General features: G+C 46.3%; 1 protein-coding gene across 2 annotated transcripts in view; it reads left to right on the top strand.

Annotated features, from left to right (window-relative positions):
* The window catches only part of EDC3 (enhancer of mRNA decapping 3), a 111,505-nt gene extending 90,680 nt beyond the window's left edge, over window positions 1-20,825 (top strand). For both annotated transcript variants that reach the window (XM_030186480.1, XM_030186488.1), the window contains exons 5-7: window positions 13,172-13,325; window positions 17,853-18,070; window positions 19,753-20,825. In XM_030186480.1, the coding sequence (XP_030042340.1) occupies window positions 13,172-13,325; window positions 17,853-18,070; window positions 19,753-20,087 (707 nt within the window). In that variant the 3' untranslated portion in view covers window positions 20,088-20,825. The remainder of the gene's footprint in view (window positions 1-13,171; window positions 13,326-17,852; window positions 18,071-19,752) is intronic.
* Window positions 20,826-21,324: the final 499 nt, after the last annotated feature.

The following is a 21,324-nucleotide window of genomic DNA, read 5'->3' as shown; positions in this document are numbered from 1 at the left end:
GGTCACCAAAGAAAAATCAGGAAAATATGCAAACATTAGAACCCAGAAATCTTACATACATATATCTGAAGTAATTCTATAACACCAAATTTCTGTCCAGTTCCAGAGCAAAAGATTACTAATAGAGTAGATCTAAACACAAAGTATTTCCACCTGAACCTGGATAACCCTTAGACATCTCCAACAATATCTGCACAGTTTGCTATAGGGACAGATTCTGCATCTTGATGGTATCCCATATGGCGTTGCATTCAACTACTGCTGGTTTCTGTAATCCACTGAGGATGGCACTATGCTGTGCTGAACCAACCCAGCAGCACCAAACATTGTTGCAGTGACAGGCCTTGATCTCCAATAAACTCTCTCCCAGCCACCTTGAAAAGGGACAGGGGTAATGGGGCATTCTATGTGCTGGCTGTCCGCTTGATGTAGCTAAATTCTGCCCTTTCACAGATGATACAAAAGCCAGCAAACTGCTTCCCAATCTCAGTGGAACCAGTCTATCTTCTGGGCTCAAAGACACCCACTCTGCACTAAGGCCTGAGTCATTGAATGTTGGGCCCTCCAAAGGCACTGTAGCAGATCATGCTGGGTCATGATCCCAGCAACCTTGAAGAAGGTCTGAATCAGCTCAAGAACAGAACTTTGCACCTGCAGGTAGGTATGTGTCTGACCTCTCTTCTTCCCCATTATAACCAACACAAACAGGAAGAAATGGCTTAAAGCATATGCCAACACAGGAGCTGACTCAACAGCACTTCTGCCTCAAACACCATCTTGACTCCTGCAGGTTTGTGACGCTCTTCATCTGGTTTTTCCTTGGAGGCCTGTCTGATATGGGTGGCCCTACAGCATAGCCCTGTGACTCACTGAAACACACAAGTCACTCCACCACTACAAGGTAGTGCCCTTTGGAGGGGCCCTTTATCATTTTGGTTGCTCTTCTTTGAATCTTTTCTAATTCTACTATATCTTTTTTTTTTTTTTTTTTTTTTTTAATATGACCAGAACTGAATGCAATACTTTAGGTGAGGTCGCACCATGGAACGATAGAGGCATTATAGTATTCTCAGTTTTATGTACCATCCCTTTCCTAATAATTCCTAGCATCCTGTTTGCTTTTTTGGCTGCCACTGCACATTGGGCAGAAGATTTCAGCATGTTATCTACAATGACACCTAGATGTTTTTCTTGGGTGATGATCCCTAAGGTGAACCCTAGTAGCATCAGGTAACTGTGATTTGGCTTGTTCTTCCCAATGTGCATCACTTTGCATTTGTCCACATTAAATTTCATCTGCCGTTTGGATGCCCAGTCTTCCAGTTTCCTGTGGTCTTCCTGCAATTTTTCATAGTCCATGTGTTTTAATAACCTTGAATAATGTTGTGTCGTCTGCAAATTTTATCACCTCACTTGTTTCAATTTCCAGCTCATTTATAAATGTTAAATAGCACTGGTCCCAGTACAGATCCGTGCGGCACTCCACTATTCACCCTCCCCCATTGAGAGAAATGGCCATTTAACCCTACCTTCTGTTTTCTGTCCAATAACCAATTGCTAATTCACAGAGGGACATTGCCCCCTATCCCATGACTTTTTAATTTTCTCAGAAGTCTCTTATTAAGAACTTTGTCAGGAGCTTTCTGAAAATCTAGACACACTATATGAACAGGCTTGCCTTTATTGACATGTTTATTACGCCTTCAGAGAAATGAAGCAGATTGGTGAGGCATTAGCTGAATCCATGCTGACTCTGTCCCATTGAATCAAATTCCTTCTCATGGGATATCCACTGTTTGTTTAGTCAAATTTTGATTTCATTGAGTTGAACCGATACCTTTTCCAAGCAATTGTTCAGCTGCTCTATTAGAGAATGACACAGGGATAAAATTTGTCCCTGTCTGTGTCCTGAGGGCTCTGTCCTTATCTGCAGAACCTTTGAACACTTATGATTTTATATTTAAATATTTTTATTAAGTATAAAAAGGAACAATATTCTGTGCAACTGTTGTTTATAAGTCAGAAATAGAAAACAATAATAACAACGAACTATAACACCACCACCACCACCCTCTTCCCTTCCAACCCCAACAATAGCTGACTTCTACTACTCCAAGAAACCACAAAATTCAACCCATTCTGTATATCTTAGTGGGGGAGTAATATGCCCTTTGAAGCACTGTTTTGATTTTTTAATCTGTGAATGAATAATAATTTATCAAAAATCTCAGGATTCAGTTTAGCTCTCCTGCCTTCCACAGTCCTTCTTTCAACAGAAAATGTCTTCTCAGAAGATGTGTTGGTAGCAGGAATGCACAGGATCCCCCATGCAAATTTTGCCAGTTGTGGCCAGCACTTTTGCTTGTTTTTCCAAAAAATGAAAACATTGTATCACACAAACATAACTGTCCAATTCATTAACAGCCTTCAAAGTAGAGAATGACATGGGGACAAAGTTTGCCTCCGTGTTTACTGCGGGTCCCCATCCCTGTGTCATTCTCAAAGCTCTACTACTTTATGTTGGTCTTTAGGTATACATGTCAGTTTGAATATCATCTACACAAAGGAGGAATTTAAATCACAAATCCTCAATAATATGTGCTGGGGAGATATTAAAAGGTCTGAGATGGGATGGGGAAGCGCAAAAGGTGATCATTTCACATCAGATGTTAATTTTGCAATCTTGCCTACAAATGTTTTCTTAGCTAAGAATGACTTAAACCATTTATGTACTTGTTCTTCTCCGAGGACAAGCAGGCTGCTTGTTCTCACTGATGGGTGACGTCCACGGCAGCCCCTCCAATCGGAAACTTCACTAGCAAAATCCTTTGCTAGCCCTCGCGCGCCCACGCGCACCGCGCATGCGCGGCCGTCTTCCCGCCCGAAACCGGCTCGAGCCGGCCAGTCTTCTTTTGTCCGCACTCGGTACGGTCGTGTTTTCGCCGTGTCGAGCCCCGGAAAGTCGACCTCGCGCGTCCAATTTATTTTGAGCGTGTTTTTTTTTTTCCTTCGGGAAAGTTTTCTCTTTGTCGGGAAGTGCTCCGGAAACCCCCCGCCGGGTTTCGTGTAAATCCTCCCCGTACTTCCAGCTTTTTGCCACGGTAAGTTTTCTTTCGTCGTTGGGGTAGGCCTCTTTTTGGCCTCGGTCGAGATTTTTCTCCCTCTAAATTTTGGTGCTTCAAATTTCGCCATTTCGGCTTTTGATTTCGCCGGCGTGATTTTTCCGCCCATGACATCGAAGCCTTCCAGCGGCTTCAAGAAGTGCACCCAGTGCGCCCGGGTTATCTCGCTCACTGATCGACACTCGTCGTGTCTTCAGTGTCTGGGGGCCGAGCACCGCCCTCAGAACTGCAGTCTGTGTTCCCTGCTTCAAAGGCGGACTCAGGTAGCGAGACTAGCCCAGTGGAACGTGTTGTTCTCGGGCTCTTCGTCGGCATCGGCACCGGGATCTTCGAGTGCATCGACGTCGTCAGCGTCCAGACCATCTTCCTCGGCCGCCCCTGCATCGAGTGCATCGAGACATCGGGCCTCTGCATCGGCGCTGAGACATCGGATAGCTGCATCGACGTCGGTGGTACCAGGACCTCGTCTGCTGATGTCGTCGGACGGTGGTGCATCGGGTGGAGTGCAGGTGAGGGCTGTCCATTCCCCTGCTGGTGGCGGTGAGCCCTCGGGTGGGTCTCCGCCTACCCTGAGGGCTCCTGCGGTACAGCCCCCCCGAGATCGACCTTCTTCAGTCTCGGCCCCGAGGAAGCGACGGATGGATTCGACGTCCTCCTCGTCGGTGCCGGGGAGCTCCGGTGACATGCTTCGGAAGAAATCGAAGAAGCATCGACACCGGTCTCCTCCCCGTGTCGGCACCGAGAGCTCTGGGTCGCCGAGGGATTCGGCACCCAGCAGGCATCGGCACCGAGAGGACCGCTCACCCTCTGTTCAAGAGGTGTCGATGCGCTCCGCTCTGGACAGCCCGGAACAGCCTCCACGCCCGGAACAGGTACTGACGTCGACGCCTGCATCGACCTCTCAGCCTTTCTCTGCAGCCACTCTAAACGAGAGCCTCCGGGCCGTTCTCCCAGAGATTCTGGGAGAGCTGTTGCGCCCTACCCCTCCGGTACCGGCGGTGCTTGCGCCTCCGGTACCGTTGAGCGTGGCGCCGGCTGGCCCATCGCCCAGGTTGAGGTCCCCGACGTCGGTACCGCGTGCGGTGCCGACCGCGGCCACCTCCCAGGAAGGCTCCCCGACCACGTCGGCGGAGGGAGCTTCGCCGATGCGGGCAAGGGAGTCTACCTCTCGACGCCCCCATCGTGGACGGGGTTCCACGGAGTCGAGCAGGGCGAGGTTGCAGACACAGGTCCGGGAACTCGTGTCTGACACCGAGGGTGAGGCCTCGTGGGAGGAAGAGGAAGATCCCAGATATTTCTCTGACGAGGAGTCTGAGGGTCTTCCGTCTGATCCCACTCCCTCTCCTGAGAGACAGCTTTCTCCTCCCGAGAGTCTGTCTTTCGCTTCCTTTGTCCGGGAGATGTCTACGGCCATCCCCTTCCCGGTGGTTGTGGAGGACGAGCCCAGGGCTGAAATGTTTGAGCTCCTGGACTATCCTTCTCAACCTAAGGAAGCGTCCACTGTTCCCTTGCACCATGTCCTGAAGAAGACATTGCTTGCGAACTGGACCAAGCCATTAACTAATCCCCACATTCCCAAGAAGATCGAGTCCCAGTACCGGATCCATGGGGACCCAGAGCTGATGCGCACTCAGTTGCCTCATGACTCTGGAGTTGTGGATTTGGCCCTAAAGAAGGCTAAGAGTTCTAGGGAACATGCTTCGGCGCCCCCGGGCAGGGACGCTAGAACCTTAGACTCCTTTGGGAGGAAGGCCTACCATTCCTCTATGCTCGTGTCCAAGATCCAGTCCTACCAGCTCTACACGAGCATACACATGCGGAACAATGTGCGGCAGTTGGCGGGCTTGGTTGATGCTCTTCCCCCTGAGCAAGCCAAGCCTTTTCAGGAGGTGGTCAGGCAGCTGAAGGCGTGCAGAAAATTCCTGGCCAGAGGAGTTTATGACACTTTTGATGTTGCGTCCAGGGCCGCTGCTCAAGGTGTGGTGATGCGCAGGCTCTCATGGCTGCGTGCCGCCGACCTGGAGAATAGAATCCAGCAGCGGATTGCGGACTCGCCTTGCCGTGCGGATAACATTTTTGGCGAAAAAGTCGAACAGGTGGTAGAGTCTCTCCACCAGCGGGACACCGCATTCGACAAGTTCGCCCGCCGGCAGCCTTCAGCTTCTACCTCTACAGGTAGACGATTTTTCGGGGGAAGGAAGACTGTTCCCTATACTTCTGGCAAGCGTAGGTACAATCCTCCTTCCCGACAGCCTGCGGCCCAGGCTAAGCCCCAGCGCGCTCGCTCTCGTCAGCAGCGTGCGACTCAGCAAGGCCCCGCGGCTCCCCAGCAAAAGCAAGGGGCGAGCTTTTGACTGGCTCCAGCAGAGCATAGCCGACATCCAAGTGTCAGTGCCGGGCGACCTGCCTGTCGGAGGGAGGTTGAAAGCTTTTCACCAAAGGTGGCCTCTCATAACCTCCGATCAGTGGGTTCTCCAAATAGTCCGGCAAGGATACACCCTCAATTTGGCCTCAAAACCTCCAAATTGTCCTCCGGGAGCTCAGTCCTACAGCTTCCAGCACAAGCAGGTACTTGCAGAGGAACTCTCCGCCCTTCTCAGCGCCAATGCGGTCGAGCCCGTGCCATCCGGGCAAGAAGGGCTGGGATTCTATTCCAGGTACTTCCTTGTGGAAAAGAAAACAGGGGGGATGCGTCCCATCCTAGACCTAAGGGACCTGAACAAATATCTCGTAAAAGAAAAGTTCAGGATGCTTTCCCTGGGCACCCTTCTCCCCATGATTCAGCAAAACGATTGGCTATGCTCTCTGGACTTGAAGGATGCCTACACACACATCCCGATACTGCCAGCTCACAGACAGTATCTGCGATTTCAGCTGGGCACACGCCACTTCCAATACTGTGTGCTACCCTTTGGGCTCGCCTCCGCGCCCAGGGTGTTCACAAAGTGCCTAGCTGTGGTAGCAGCGGCGCTTCGCAGGCTGGGGGTGCACGTGTTCCCATATCTCGACGATTGGCTGGTGAAGAACACATCCGAGGCAGGAGCCCTGCAGTCCATGCAGATGACTATTCGCCTCCTGGAGCTACTGGGGTTTGTGATAAATTACCCAAAGTCCCATCTTCTCCCAGTGCAGAAACTCGAATTCATCGGAGCCCTGCTGGATTCTCGGACGGCTCGCGCCTATCTCCCAGAGACGAGGGCCAACAACTTGTTGTCCCTCGTCTCGCGGGTGCGAGCGTCCCAGCAGATCACAGCTCGGCAGATGTTGAGATTGCTGGGCCACATGGCCTCCACAGTTCATGTGACTCCCATGGCCCGCCTTCACATGAGATCTGCTCAATGGACCCTAGCCTCCCAGTGGTATCAGGCCGCTGGGGGTCTAGAGGACGTGATCCACCTGTCCACGAGTTTTCTCGAATCCCTGTTTTGGTGGACGATTTGCTCCAATTTGACTCTGGGACGTCCCTTCCAAATTCCTCAGCCACAAAAAGTGCTGACCACGGATGCGTCTCTCCTGGGATGGGGAGCTCATGTCGATGGGCTTCACACCCAAGGAAGTTGGTCCCTCCAAGAACGCGATCTACAGATCAATCTTCTGGAGTTGCGAGCGATCTGGAACGCTCTGAAGGCTTTCAGAGATCGGCTGTCCCACCAAATTATCCAAATTCAGACAGACAATCAGGTTGCCATGTACTATGTCAACAAGCAGGGGGGCACCGGATCTCGCCCCCTGTGTCAGGAAGCCGTCAGCATGTGGCTCTGGGCTCGCCGTCAGGGCATGGTGCTCCAAGCCACATATCTGGCAGGCGTAAACAACAGTCTGGCCGACAGGTTGAGCAGGATTATGCAACCTCACGAGTGGTCGCTCAATTCCCGTGTGGTGCGGCAGATCTTCCAGGCGTGGGGCACCCCCCTGGTGGATCTCTTCGCATCTCAAGTGAACCACAAGGTCCCTCAGTTCTGTTCCAGGCTTCAGGCCCACGGCAGACTGGCGTCGGATGCCTTCCTCCTGGATTGGTGGGAAGGTCTGCTGTATGCTTATCCTCCCATACCTCTGGTGGGGAAGACTTTGTTGAAACTCAAGCAAGACCGAGGCACCATGATTCTGATTGCTCCCTTTTGGCCGCGTCAGATCTGGTTCCCTCTTCTTCTGGAGTTATCCTCCGAAGAACCGTGGAGATTGGAGTGTTTTCCGACCCTCATCACGCAGGACGACGGGGCTCTTCTGCATCCCAACCTCCAGTCCCTGGCTCTCACGGCCTGGATGTTGAGGGCGTAGACTTTGCCTCTTTGGGTCTGCCAGAGGGTGTCTCCCGCATCTTGCTTGCTTCCAGGAAAGACTCCACTAAGAGAAGTTACTTCTTTCATTGGAGGAGGTTTGCCGTCTGGTGTGACAGCAAGGCCCTAGATCCTCGCTCTTGTCCTACACAGACCCTGCTTGAATACCTTCTGCACTTGTCTGAGTCTGGTCTCAAGACCAACTCCGTAAGGGTTCACCTTAGTGCAATCAGTGCATACCATTACCAAGTGGAAGGTAAGCCGATCTCAGGACAGCCTTTAGTTGTTCGCTTCATGAGAGGTTTGCTTTTGTCAAAGCCCCCTGTCAAGCCTCCTACAGTGTCATGGGATCTCAATGTCGTTCTCACCCAGCTGATGAAACCTCCTTTTGAGCCACTGAATTCCTGCCATCCGAAGTACTTGACCTGGAAGGTCATTTTCTTGGTGGCAGTTACTTCGGCTCGTAGAGTCAGCGAGCTTCAGGCCCTGGTAGCCCAGGCCCCTTACACCAAATTTCATCACAACAGAGTAGTCCTCCGCACTCACCCTAAGTTTCTGCCAAAGGTCGTGTCGGAGTTCCATCTGAACCAGTCAATTGTCTTGCCAACATTCTTTCCCCGTCCTCATTCCTGCCCTGCTGAACGTCAGCTGCACACATTGGACTGCAAGAGAGCATTGGCCTTCTACCTGGAGCGGACACAGCCCACCAGACAGTCCGCCCAATTGTTTGTTTCTTTTGACCCCAATAGGAGGGGAGTGGCTGTAGGGAAACGCACCATATCCAATTGGCTAGCAGATTGCATTTCCTTCACTTACGCCCAGGCGGGGCTGGCTCTTGAGGGTCATGTCACGGCTCATAATGTCAGAGCCATGGCTGCGTCGGTAGCCCACTTGAAGTCAGCCTCCATTGAAGAAATTTGCAAAGCTGCGACGTGGTCATCTGTCCACACATTCACATCTCATTACTGCCTGCAGCAGGATACATGACGCGACAGTCGGTTCGGGCAGTCAGTTCTTCAGAACCTGTTTGGGCTTTAGGATCCAACTCCACCCCCCGAGGGCCCTGTTTGTTCTGTTCCAGGCTGCACTCTCAGTTAGTTGGTAAATTTTTTAGGTCAATCTCAGTTATGTCCTCGCCGTTGCGAGGTCCAATTGACCATGGTTCTTGTTTTGAGTGAGCCTGGGGGCTAGGGATACCCCATCAGTGAGAACAAGCAGCCTGCTTGTCCTCGGAGAAAGCGAATGCTACATACCTGTAGAAGGTATTCTCCGAGGACAGCAGGCTGATTGTTCTCACAAACCCGCCCGCCTCCCCTTTGGAGTTGTGTCTTCCCTTGAAGTGTATTGTCTTGCTACATACTGGACTGGCCGGCTCGAGCCGGTTTCGGGCGGGAAGACGGCCGCGCATGCGCGCGAGGGCTAGCAAAGGATTTTGCTAGTGAAGTTTCCGATTGGAGGGGCTGCCGTGGACGTCACCCATCAGTGAGAACAATCAGCCTGCTGTCCTCGGAGAATACCTTCTACAGGTATGTAGCATTCGCTTTCTTGATGCAACAAGATATGATAACTGTACCGATCATGGTCAAGAAGGAAGGAGGAGCTGGCTGTATTGACAGAATAAGACCGGGGGGTGGGGGGGAATTGATTAGGGGTTTCACAAGTATTGAGCATTTTTGCACTAGTTTGGCTAGTATTAAAAATCCTTTTAACATTTAATATAATTATCCATTGTGGAGGAAAAAAGACAAAACAAAGTGCATAGTCACCTCACATCTCGGGACTCATCAGGCAACTGCCTCTGCAACTATCTTATCTAGTAAATTAATGTGTGCATACATGTTTTTATGTGCATGTAATTCCTAGGTTACTATAGTACAAGTACTTACCTTAAAACTGAATAGCATAAATATTATACAGTAGCAGAGTCTTCCATTTGTTCTTACAAACTACTTACCAGTTTAATTCACAAAGAGGTTGCCCAAGCTCTGCAGTCAAGGGGAATAACAAGGTCATGGCATTATTTATGTAATCTGTGCCTTAATTTTGCCACAGCTGGATAAAGTAATGACCACATGTAGTGTGGGACATGTTTGTTTTCTAATAAACTATTGGGATACCAATATTCTGAAATACTTTTCTGTTTTTACCATCTGAAAATTGAGTAGTGGTTTTCTTATGATCAACTGTATTTAAATCATGTACTGACTTTATCATAACCTTACTCTGTAAGCCACATTGAGCCTGCAAAAAGGTGGGATAATGTGGAGTACAAATGCAATAAATAAATAAATAAAAAATATTAGCTCAAACTGTTTCAGGAGTCAGCAGTTAAAATCTTTTCTGGTTGATTAAATTATACTTTTGTGGCTAACAGAAGCCCATGGAACAGAATATGTGAATTCTGTGAAATTGATCTATAAGTGACAGTAAAATTGGATTTGGTAAATGGGGGGAGTCTGAGAACTGACCCTAACGTGATACTTTCAAGGGAATGATAGGATACGGATACAGGTTAGCATGTGCATCAGTTTGGCAGGCTTGCCACAAACCAAAGTATTAGTTTTGTGTTTTCAGGTTGCCTCTTTATAAATTTGTGTGCAAACTAAAGGACATATATTATATCCATGGACTAAGAGAAGTAACTTTATCACATGAACAGCAGTGCCATCTTCAGTTTAGTTGCTGAACTGCATGGGTGAGCAAAGTGGATTTTAAGTTGAAAGTAACTTTGTTTCTGATAGGATATTAACTAGTTGTCATTTCTGTTATGAGACCATGAATTCCCCCCCGCCACCACCACCAAATTGTTATGAAATGTATGTGAGTTTTTGACCTCTTCTTGCACTCCTTGGGAATACAAGCACCACTGGTTAAGAACCCCTGCATTGTCACATGGTCTGCTTTCTTAACATTGTTGTAAATTTGTAGTTTCTTATCCTCTTTCTTCTTCATGTTTTAGTGTTGACTTGAATTTTTTTTTAATTGAAAACTGATTTAATATCCATATGGAAAGGCTGTATTTCAAATTTTGAACTAAACTAAATATATGAAAAATAAAGGTGAACAAACAACTTAACATTTCTGGACTACATTTCCATAGGTATACTGTATTAGATACCTCCGTTCTACTGAACTAACTTAACATCCAAAAGCTAATCAAGAAATATATTGATACCTTTCAAGTGTTATAATAACTTGCATTAGTTATGCATAAGAAAATTTCAGCAATGATGTACATGAGGTTTTGAGACTGTGTATGTTTGCCTGGGTGGACAGGCTTCGGTGTCAAGTGGTCAACTTACAGTACCGCAGGTAGATTTGCCCCCACAGCATGGGACTGCAGTAAACTCCTGGGCTCCATATCAGCTCTTATTCATTTCTTTGTTAGTTACAGTGCTTTTTTTGTAGAAAAAAAGGTGCTGGTACTCATTATGGGCGGGGTCACCACATATGGCTCCACCCCTATGATAGCCACTCCCACATTAACCACACCCCCTATACCAGCCATGGCGCATATAAACAGACATCATTGAAAATATTACAGTACTGTAGGAGAAAAAAATAATGTGATTTTTTTTCATTATAAATAATCTCTGTAAGCTCTTACAGCTCCAGTATACCCAGTGCAAAATAAGCCAGCCAATGTAAATTCTCAACTTGGACATATTACAAACACTAAAATGAAAATAAAATGATTTTTTTCTACCTTTGTTGTCTGGTGACTGTTTTTCTTTCCATATTGGTCCCAGTCTGTGATTCTCCTTTCCTTTGTTTTCACTTAACTCTTCTATGCCATTTGTCATTTTTGTCTCCTTTTTCTTTGCTTTCTTCAATATTTTTCAGGCTCTCTGTCCAGATTTAATTCATTCTTACTATCCATTCTTTAACTTCCTTCATCTACCTGTGGCTTTTCATCTTTTCCTCACCCTTGTTCTCCCCATGCCCCTTCCTCTTATTCTCCAGTCTTTCTCTATTCCCCTTTTCCATCCAGCAGCTCTGCTTTCTCTCCCCATCCTTCCAGTGTCTCCCCTATTTCTTTCTGCATTCTTCCATCCAGCGTCTTCCCTCTTTCTCTCCCTATCCTTCCGTTTTCCCTCTCTCTCTCCCCATCCTTCCATCTGTTTTCCCCTCTCTCTCTCTCCCCATCCTTCCATCTGTTTTCCCCCTCTCTCTCCCCATCCTTCCATCTGTTTTTCCCTCTCTCCCCAATCCTTCCATCTGTTTTTCCCTCTCTCCCCAATCCTTCCATCTGTGTTTTTCCCTCTTTCTTCCCATCCTTCCATCTGTGTTTTTCCCTCTCTCCCCATCCTTCCATCTGTTTTTTCCCTCTCTCCCCATCCTTCCGTCTGTTTTTCCCTCTCTCCCCAATCCTTTCATCTGTGTTTTTCCCTCTTTCTTCCCATCCTTCCATCTGTTTTTCCCTCTCCCCAATCCTTCCATCTGTTTTTCCCTCTCTCTCCCCATCCTTCCATCTGTTTTCCCCTCTCTCTCCCCAATCCTTCCCTCTGTTGTTTTCCCTCTTTCTCTCTCTCCCCAATCCTTCCCTCTGTTGTTTTCCCTCTTTCTCTCTCCCCATCCTTCCATCTGTTTTTCCCCTCTCTCCCCAATCCTTCCATCTGTTTTTCCCCTCTCTCCCCAATTCTTCCATCTGTTTTTCCCCTCTCTCCCCAATCCTTCCATCTGTTTTTTCCTCTTTCTCTCTCTCTCCCCAATCCTTCTCTCTGTTGTTTTCCCTCTTTCTCTCTCTCCCCAATCCTTCTCTCTGTTGTTTTCCCTCTTTCTCTCTCTCCCCAATCCTTCTCTCTGTTGTTTTCCCTCTTTCTCTCTCTCCCCAATCCTTCTCTCTGTTGGTTTCCCTCTTTCTCTCTCTCCCCAATCCTTCCCACTGTTCGTCTCTCTCTTTCTCACTCTCCCCAATCCTTCCCTCTGTTGGATTCCCTCTCCCTGCCAAGTTTCCCGCGAACGGTGCGAAGTCGCGACGCACGCGGCACCAGCCCCTATTTCCGGCCGCTGCTGCTTCTCCTGTTGAGCAGCAGCAGCCGCTACACAAAGAAAAAGAAGATTAAAAAAAAAAAATTGAAACCTGGCTGAAATGTGGCACCCCGGCACTGTAGACAGCCATTAGGCATTGGCTGTTGCCCCGCAGCCGCTCCTCCTCTTGCCTCTACGTCACTGCCCCTGGAGGAAGACCCCGGAGGAGCGCAGTGATGTAGAGGCAAGAGGAGGAGCGGCTGCGGGACAACAGCCAATGCCTAATGGCTGTCTACAGTGCCGGGGTGCCGCGTTTCAGCCAGGTTTGAAGTTTTAAAAAAAAATCTTTTTCTTTGTGTAGCGGCCGCTGCTGCTCAACAGGAGAAGCAGCAGCGGCCGGAAATGGGGGCTGGCACTGCGTGCGGGACATGGACTCACGGGGCGGGGGGAGCAAAAAAAAAAGGTGCCGGTACGCCGTACCGTTGCGTACCGGCACAAAAAAAGCACTGGTTAGATAAGAACTTGCTGTGACAGCTGTTACGCTCCCTTGGTTTTGCTGCAGAATTTAGCATGACAGGAACGCATCTAAGAAGGAATTTTGTCATAAATATAGTCCTATTTGAGAGAGCACACCTCCTGCAAATAAGGAGCAGACAAAACAGTATTTCAGCCTCAAACAATGGAAACGAGTACTGTTACAGTGGTGGAATAACAATCAAAACGTACTACTTGTTCTCTCTGCTGCTGAAGTCAAACACTGGTTGATATTGCTGGTTTTATTTATTTATTTATTTTTTTAAGATGCTGGATTGGTTGTTCCCAGCATTTCCTATGAGCTGCACAAAAAGCTCTTGGCTGTGGCAGAGAGACACGGACTGACTGTGGAACGGAGAGTGGAGATGACCGGTGTCTGCGCTAGTCAGATGGCTCTCACTTTGCTGGGTGGGCCCAACAGGTAAACATTACTTTCAAAAAAAATGCTGCTGGTCTGCACCACAAAATCCAACTTCACAGAGCAGATCTAGGGACCCAAAGCCCTTCTTCCTTCATTGATGCCTTTAGGTTATTTCCCTTGTACTAGGCAAATTATAAAACTTATATTTTAAGCCTGTGATATAAAACTGTCCATCCAGGTCTTAAGCACACAGTATGAATAATGTAACTCCTTCAGCTTGTTCAGCCTTACAGCTGCTTACTGTGCAGGTTATTTGTGAATAGCTGACCAGGCTTGCACCTCAGCCAGTCTCTCTCTTACTATCAGTGACACCACTACTAGTGATCTTTCCTCTGATAGCACTGATGATTTGTTTTTTGGGTGGGGATTCATGTTTGGGTGTGCCCTACTGTTATGGCACATAATGTTTGCAAGTAAGGGATGGGAGGTGTGTCCCATCCCTCCCAATCCATGATTTGTTTCTACTGTAGTGGCATCACTGTAATCCACCCAAGCTGACTCTTATTCTCCATCTTTCTCTGCTCAACTTCATCTCATTTTTCTTCATTATTATCTGTTCTCACTTCTTCCTAACTGTTCTCATATTTTCATTTTACCTACTCCTCCATGTCATTTACTTTCCCCACTTTTCCATTGCTTTGTTCTCATCTCTTCTGCCTTAGTCACAATTCCTCCATCTCCACATTATCCCTCATCCATATAATATCTCCCTTTTCCATTCTTACTTGTTGCCACCAACAGCCTCTATTTCTCTTTTCTTCCAGCACCCATCTTCCTGCATTATTCCCTATTTCCCCGCCTCAAGGTCCATGAAGCCCAGTGTTTCCAACAGTGGCCAATCAAAAAAGAGTAGAGGCTGCCTGAAGGGCAATCCAACACAGGAGATGGTGCTTAAAAGATGCTGTATTTGCTGTAGCAGCAAATAAAGCGTCTTTTAAGCACTGTCTCCTGTGTTGGATTGTCCTTCAGCCAGCCTCTACTCTTTTTTTGAATGTACAGTTTGATGTTTTTCCTGCTTGCTGTGCCTGATCCAACAGTGGCCAACGCAGATCACAAATGGCAGGATCTCAAAGAATAGGTAGATTCCATGCTGCTTAAGCCCAGGCATTAGCAATGCCTTCCTTAAGTCTACCTTAAGTACAGTCCTTCCTTCTTCCCCAGTAATTAACCTCTGCTTCCTGTCATCTGCCTCTGAGCCCCCCCCCTCCCATCTTCAGCATGTCAGCCATTGAGAGTGTTTCTCAGATTGGAGGCTATAAATGACTCTTTGCCACCCTCCTATTTCTTCCTTTCTTGTGTCACTTCCTTTATCTCCTGCCCCCCTCTCCTTTGTTTCTGCCTGACCAACTGAACAGCAGAGCTTGTGCCACTACCCCTGCTGGCTTCTCCTTATCTGTGGCTGTGCCACAAGTATGTTAACTCATGAGCTGGTATTTTTGACATGCTGATCTCATTCATCATGAGAACAACATCATGAAGTGTGCTGGTCCATGAAGTTTGCAGTATGCTCATGATTCTGGCACAGATAAGAACATCAGCACTGGATTAAAATCTTCTGCTCAGCGTGTGGTGGTAGCCAAAAAAGAAAATAGAATGTTAGGAGTTAGGAAAGGAATAGAATCAAATGAATAAATCAAATAATATCACAATGCCTCTGTATTGCTCTGTGGTGATTAATGTGTGCAGTTCTTCTGGTTGCTGTATCTCAGATATAGTGGAACTGGAAAAGGTACAGAGCAGGATGACCAAAATGATAAAGGGGATGGAAGGAATCTCATATGAGGAAAGGCTAAAGAGATTTTTGGGACTCTGTCAGGTAGTTGTGACCTGGACTGGCCACTGTTGGGAACAGGATAATGAGCTAGTAAGATTGAACCCTTGGTCTGACACAGTAGGTCAGTTCATGTGTGATTGTGTACTAGAGATACATGTTTGAAATTATATGGAAAATGTCATTTTATTTTTTAAAATCAAACAGGAAACCTCCCCCCCCTCAAAAAAAAAAAAAAAAAACCTTCATGCTTTTCTCATTTTGTTAATAATACACAATATTGGTCAAGCAGTGCCTGTTGAAGTGCTAAGTAGGGACCTGTTGCGCCAGTAGGCAATGTCTGAAATGATTTTATAGGTGCCTATTGAAGACCTCAGTAGGCGCGTTATTACACAAAAGCACACACTGTTTTAGGGATGTACTGAATATTCATATTCAATTCAGTCCCAAATACATTATTCGTATTTGGCCGAATAGTGATTTAAATTTGAATATGAATAATCCGGGGCTCTACTGTGCCAAATCCTACTGAAATAAACACTTAATCTCTGATTTTATGTTGCATTTTTAATTATTTATTATGTTAAAGTTCAATGCCCATTATTCATACTTGACTGAATACTAGTTTTCATTATTTGTATTTGGCCAAATAGTAAAATATATGCTTTTCGGTACAGCTTTTACTATTAATGAAATTTCCTCAAAACAAACATTTAAAAAAAAACCCCTAAACCTCACCAACTATATAAGAAGCTAAACAAAACATTTTTTGGCCTGCACACCTCTCATGCTTGCTGTTGAGACATAGCATTGCTGGCAAGGGTCACGCTTGGGGCTTTTAGCCCTTGTGCTAGATTGTGTATAGTGTTGACCTACTAACAGATGCACATTATGCGTGTCATACTCCTGCATGCAGTTTTTTCAGTGCATAGGTATCTAGAATTCTGTACTTATGTTACCAAAGATTTAACTGTTGTGTCTCTATTTCCAAACTTTAGCTTTTTTTCTTCTTCATTCCCCACCAACCTACTTAACACCATCTCCCATACTGTCACCCCCTCCATCTGTCGCATCCTTAACCTTTCTCTCTCCACTGCAACTGTCCCTGACACCTTCAAGCACGCTGTAGTCACACCTCTCCTAAAAAATCCATCACTTTGACCCTGCCTGCCCCTCCAACTACCGCCCCATCTCTCTCCTCCCCTTCCTCTCCAAAATACTTGAACGCGCCGTTCACAGTCGCTGCATTGATTTTCTCTCCTCTCATGCCATCCTAGATCCACTTCAATCCGGCTTTCGCCCTCTACACTCGACAGAAACTGCACTCTCTAAAGTCTGCAACAACCTGCTCCTCGCCAAATCCAGAGGCCACTATTCCATCCTCATCCTCCTCAATCTATCTGCTGCGTTTGACACTGTCAATCATGATTTACTTCTTGCCACATTGTCCTCTTTTGGGTTCCAAGGCTCTGTACTTTCCTGGTTCTCCTCTTCTCTCTCCCACCGCACCTTCAGAGTACACTCTCATGGATCTTCCTCCACTCCCATCCCACTATCTGTTGGAGTTCCCCAGGGATCTGTCCTTGGACCCCTTCTCTTCTCAATCTACACCTCCTCCCTAGGCTCACTGATCTCATCTCATGGTTTTCAGTATCATCTTTATGCTGATGACACCCAGCTATATCTCTCCACACCAGACATCACCGCGGAGACCCAGGCCAAGGTATCGGCCTGCTTATCCGACATTGCTGCCTGGATGTCCAACCACCACCTGAAGCTGAACATGTCCAAAACCGAGCTCCTCGTCTTTCCACCTAAACCCACCTCTCCTCTTCCTCCACTCTCTATCTCAGTTGATAACACCCTCATCCTCCCCGTCCCATCTGCCCGCAACCTCGGTGTCATCTTCGACTCCTCCCTCTTCTTCTCTGCGCATATCCAACAGACTGCCAAGACCTGTCGCTTCTTCCTCTTCAACATCAGCAAAATTCGCCCTTTCCTATCTGAGCACACCACACGAACTCTCGTCCACTCTCTCATTACCTCTCGCCTTGACTACTGCAACTTACTCCTCACCGGCCTCTCACTTAGCCATCTATCCCCCCTTCAATCCATTCAGAATGCTGCCGCACGTCTTATATTCCGCCAGAACCGATATACTCACATCACCCCTCTCCTCAAGTCACTTCACTGGATTCCGATCAGATACCACATACAATTCAAGATTCTCCTCCTTACCTACAAATGCACCCGGTCTGTGGCTCCTCACTACCTCTCTAGCCTCATCTCCCCCTATGTTCCCGCCCGTAACCTCCGCTCACAGGACAAATCCCTCCTTTCAGTTCCCTTCTCCACACTGCCAACTCCAGGCTCCGCTCATTCTGCCTTGCCTCACCCTATGCCTGGAACAATCTTCCTCAACCCCTACGCCAAGCCCCCTCCCTACCCATCTTCAAATCTCTGCTTAAAACTCACCTCTTCAATGCTGCTTTCGGCACCTAACCTTTCGTGTAATATAGTATGCCCTATCAGATGGACTCTTCACTTGTCTTTTGACTGTACACTTGTCTTTAGATTGTACATCTGTCTTTTAGATTGTCCTTCCATGTTTAAATTGTACAGTGCTGCGTAACCCTAGTAGCGCTTTAGAAATGTCAATTAGTAGTAGTAGTAGTAGTAGTTCATTTCATGTACTATAATTGTATATCAGGACTAATTTCATTTCTTTCTTTTCTTTTCTTTTTTTTCTTTTATAGGTTAAACCCTAAAAATATTCACCAGCGTCCCACTGTGGCCATGCTGTGTGGACCCCATGTAAAAGGGGCTCAGGGCATCAGCTGTGGACGGCATCTTGCCAATCACGATGTTCATGTCATTCTTTTCATACCCAATTTTGTCAAGATGCTGGAGTCTGTCACCAATGAACTGAACCTCTTTAACAGAACACAGGGTCAGCAAGTGTCCACTGTGAAAGGTAGGAAATGTGAAGAGCCTTCAGAATGTCGACCATCAGAGTTTCTGTTCTTTGGCTCCTGTGTATAGAGAACCGGGGTTTTCTAACATCTTTACAATGCTGACAAGTAGGTTATATGCTTTTAGGTCACTGTACATGGGAGTTAGGTTTCTGCCACCTCTGTAATGAGGCCATCTTGTGTGAGAATTTACTTGGAATCACTGTGAAGCCAATTTCTCTATAGTGGGACCATTTCACTATAACTTTCTGCTGTTCTGAGTTAAGCACACTTTTTTTTTTTTTTTTTTTTTTGTAATTCTAAATGCTTTGAGTTGAGACAAAAATTTTTCCAGAAACCTGCTAGGACTGTACAATGGCCAAGGATGTAAAGATGAAATATGCCCTGTGGTGAAACAGAATTTTCCTGCTTGAAAATTGTATAGCTATTGTTTATGATGATATGCTTTTCCTTTCTTTGGCCAGCAGGTGGTGACTGTCTTTTGTTTGTAAAGTTGTTACAGAACTATCAGTTTCTTCTTCCTGCCAAAAGCTTAGCTTAAGCTGTGAAGTAATTTTTGAGTCACAGATAAGGGATGGAAAGAGAAGGTTCTCTTTTCCAGAGACCCTGTGAACAGTTAGACTTCATAACCTGTGAGTAGCTATATCTTGTTCCTGAACTCCCCAGGTACTATTCAGGTAGTAGATAAATGTTTAGATAGTTTTATATTGATCCATATTCAGTTATCTGTTATTGCCTGTTCTTTTCCACCTGTTTATATGGTTCACTGTTCTACTCTTGACAGTAAACCTGATTAGTTTATTGACTAAGAATCCTGGCGGCTTGTGTTTTGGTCTGTGGGTGCTTTCTGGGAACTGTGGGACCCCTGAGAATGTAGCCCCAGTAACGTAGAAGCCACCGGGAAATAACCTGAGAATAGGAGACTCATCCACAGGCAAGTGAGACCCAGTTGGTAGGGAGGAAGATTCTAGTGTAGAGCACAAGTGGCAGGTGGACCTGAGATGTGCTGGGGAAAGACTATCCAGGTGGCCACAGGTTTTGCCCCAGGCCGGTGGCTAGGTGTTTCATCACATGCCCTCATTCAAACTGGAACTGAGTGAAATTAAGGCTCACTGATTCTTATTATAGGGGATGCAAGCATAAACATAGTTCAACTTCTTTGCCTTCCATTGGTCAGCAGGTAGCTGAGTATCCATAGAACAGCAGCTCTTTTATGCTCATTTAATGACTAAACAATTTAACTTCACATCTGGAAAAGAAAACTACTGCTGCCTTCAAATCTCTAGTCTCTTTTCCCCAGAGAATTATGCATGGTAGCTGCTTTATGCCAAACACTAAAATATGTCAGCCAGATTAAATTGTTAAGATTTATTGTATCTTTCTTGTGTAATTCTTTTCTACGGAATGCTTCAGACTTAACAAGTTGGGTTCTCTTTACAAGGGAACTTTCAACAGACCAGACTATTCAGAATAGTAACCTCATCATTAATATTGCTACTGTTTTTGCCAATACTCCTTCTAGGGTAGAGTTCCCACATCTGGTTACAGTGTGTGATCATGCAGCCAGTTAATCATATAACATTGCTGTATTTGTGACTGTTCTTATACAGTTGAGAGTGGCTAGAGCTGCCCAGCTTCTTATATTTTTAAAGATCTTCAGTTAATCAAGCTGTTTGTTTTGCAGATCTGCCTGATTCACCTGTGGACTTAGTGATTAGCTGCCTGGACTGTCATGAAAATGCATTCGTGCGTGACCAACCCTGGTACAAAGCAGCAGTTGAATGGGCCAGTCGGAATCGAGCACCAGTACTTAGCATCGACCCACCCATGAATGAACTGGAACAAGGCATTGATGCCAAATGGTCCTTAGAGCTGGGTTTGCCTTTGCCATTGGGGGAGCGGGCAGGGCGTGTGTACCTCTGTGATATTGGAATCCCTCAAAAGGTCTTTCAGGAAGTGGGAATCATCTACCATTCCCCATTTGGTTGCAAGTTTGTTATTCCATTACACTCAACTTAGGACCAGAGACAGCACAGAGAAAAGAAGTGATCAAGTTGCTGAAGTTACAAGAACTTCATGACCATGTTACAGAAGGATTAAAAGTGTTGAACTTTGAGGCTGTGGAGATATGATGTTTCACAAAATTATTTCAAGCAAAAGAAAGTGCACAGTACTGTGCAGACAGTGCTGTCCAGTTGGAGCTTTGTTTTTGTGACATTTTGTGAAAGACCTCACAAAGCCAGTCCTTGAAAATAAAGAGGATGGTTACTGTGTGGGCTGATGAGGATATTTACAACAGCTACAGAGGAGGCTCCTGCTGTCATTGAAAGCGAGGGAGAAGCACTGTCACCTAGCACAGGTTGCCTATGTTACACATTTTTGTTTGTGCAACATTAGGATGCTCTCTTTTTAGAAACATATCGCCTAAAACCAGACAAAATGTTTTAATGTTAGTTCTGATAAAAGGAATAGGCTTGTGTCCTTTTCTGTTATAATTGAAGTAACAGGACCATGGAGGGGCCTTAGAAGGCCAAATACCTTGCTAGTTAGGTAGGAGTGCAACCAAAGGCTGAGGCTGGAACATGTATACCAGTCAGAATTTCTGAGCCCTGCAGTCCTGTCTTTTCATCTAAACTTCCACTTGCTGTTGCCATGGAGAGTTTTGTCTTTGTTTTGTTTGTATGTGCTGTATACTGGCATTTCAGAGCTGTGAATTAAAACATTTCTTTGCACAGCATGCTTTCTGTGCACAGTTGAGACTTGCTTGCTGAGAAGAGTTGCTAAGGAAAGGGAAATATTCAGTTGTACCAGCACTTGCACCAAAAGAGATCTTTAGAAACTAGATGTGCTTAATATTAATGCAGAAATGTTAGTGTAGGAAGTTTAAAACCTGTGAGAGATGATAAATCAGAGGGTTACCGCATGAGCATTGTAGTTACACTTCATTTTGTGGCAGAGGTAGAGTATTTTAAGCCTTTACATCCACTTTGCCAACAGGGCACCACATGACAGGTATGATTGCAGTGCTGCCTGCATTCTTGTGACCAGATGTAGTTCATATGTTTAGAGCTGTCTAAGTGGAAGGTTTCATGTTCTTTCTGTTTCTTTTTTTTCTGTGTTGACATTCAGCTTCAGATGTATCTGTTCTGCAGCCACCTCTCTTCTGTTGCTTACATTTAGGCATGGGTTTCAGTAGAAGTTAGTAATATGTAATATCTAATATAAAAGAACTTAAAGTGGTGCCCTCATGGTGTAG

Source organism: Microcaecilia unicolor, chromosome 1 (genome assembly GCF_901765095.1).
Source record: "Microcaecilia unicolor chromosome 1, aMicUni1.1, whole genome shotgun sequence".
NCBI lineage: Eukaryota > Metazoa > Chordata > Amphibia > Gymnophiona > Siphonopidae > Microcaecilia > Microcaecilia unicolor.
The sequence above is the reverse complement of the archived record's forward strand: the minus strand, read 5'-3'. Positions and strand labels throughout refer to the sequence as shown.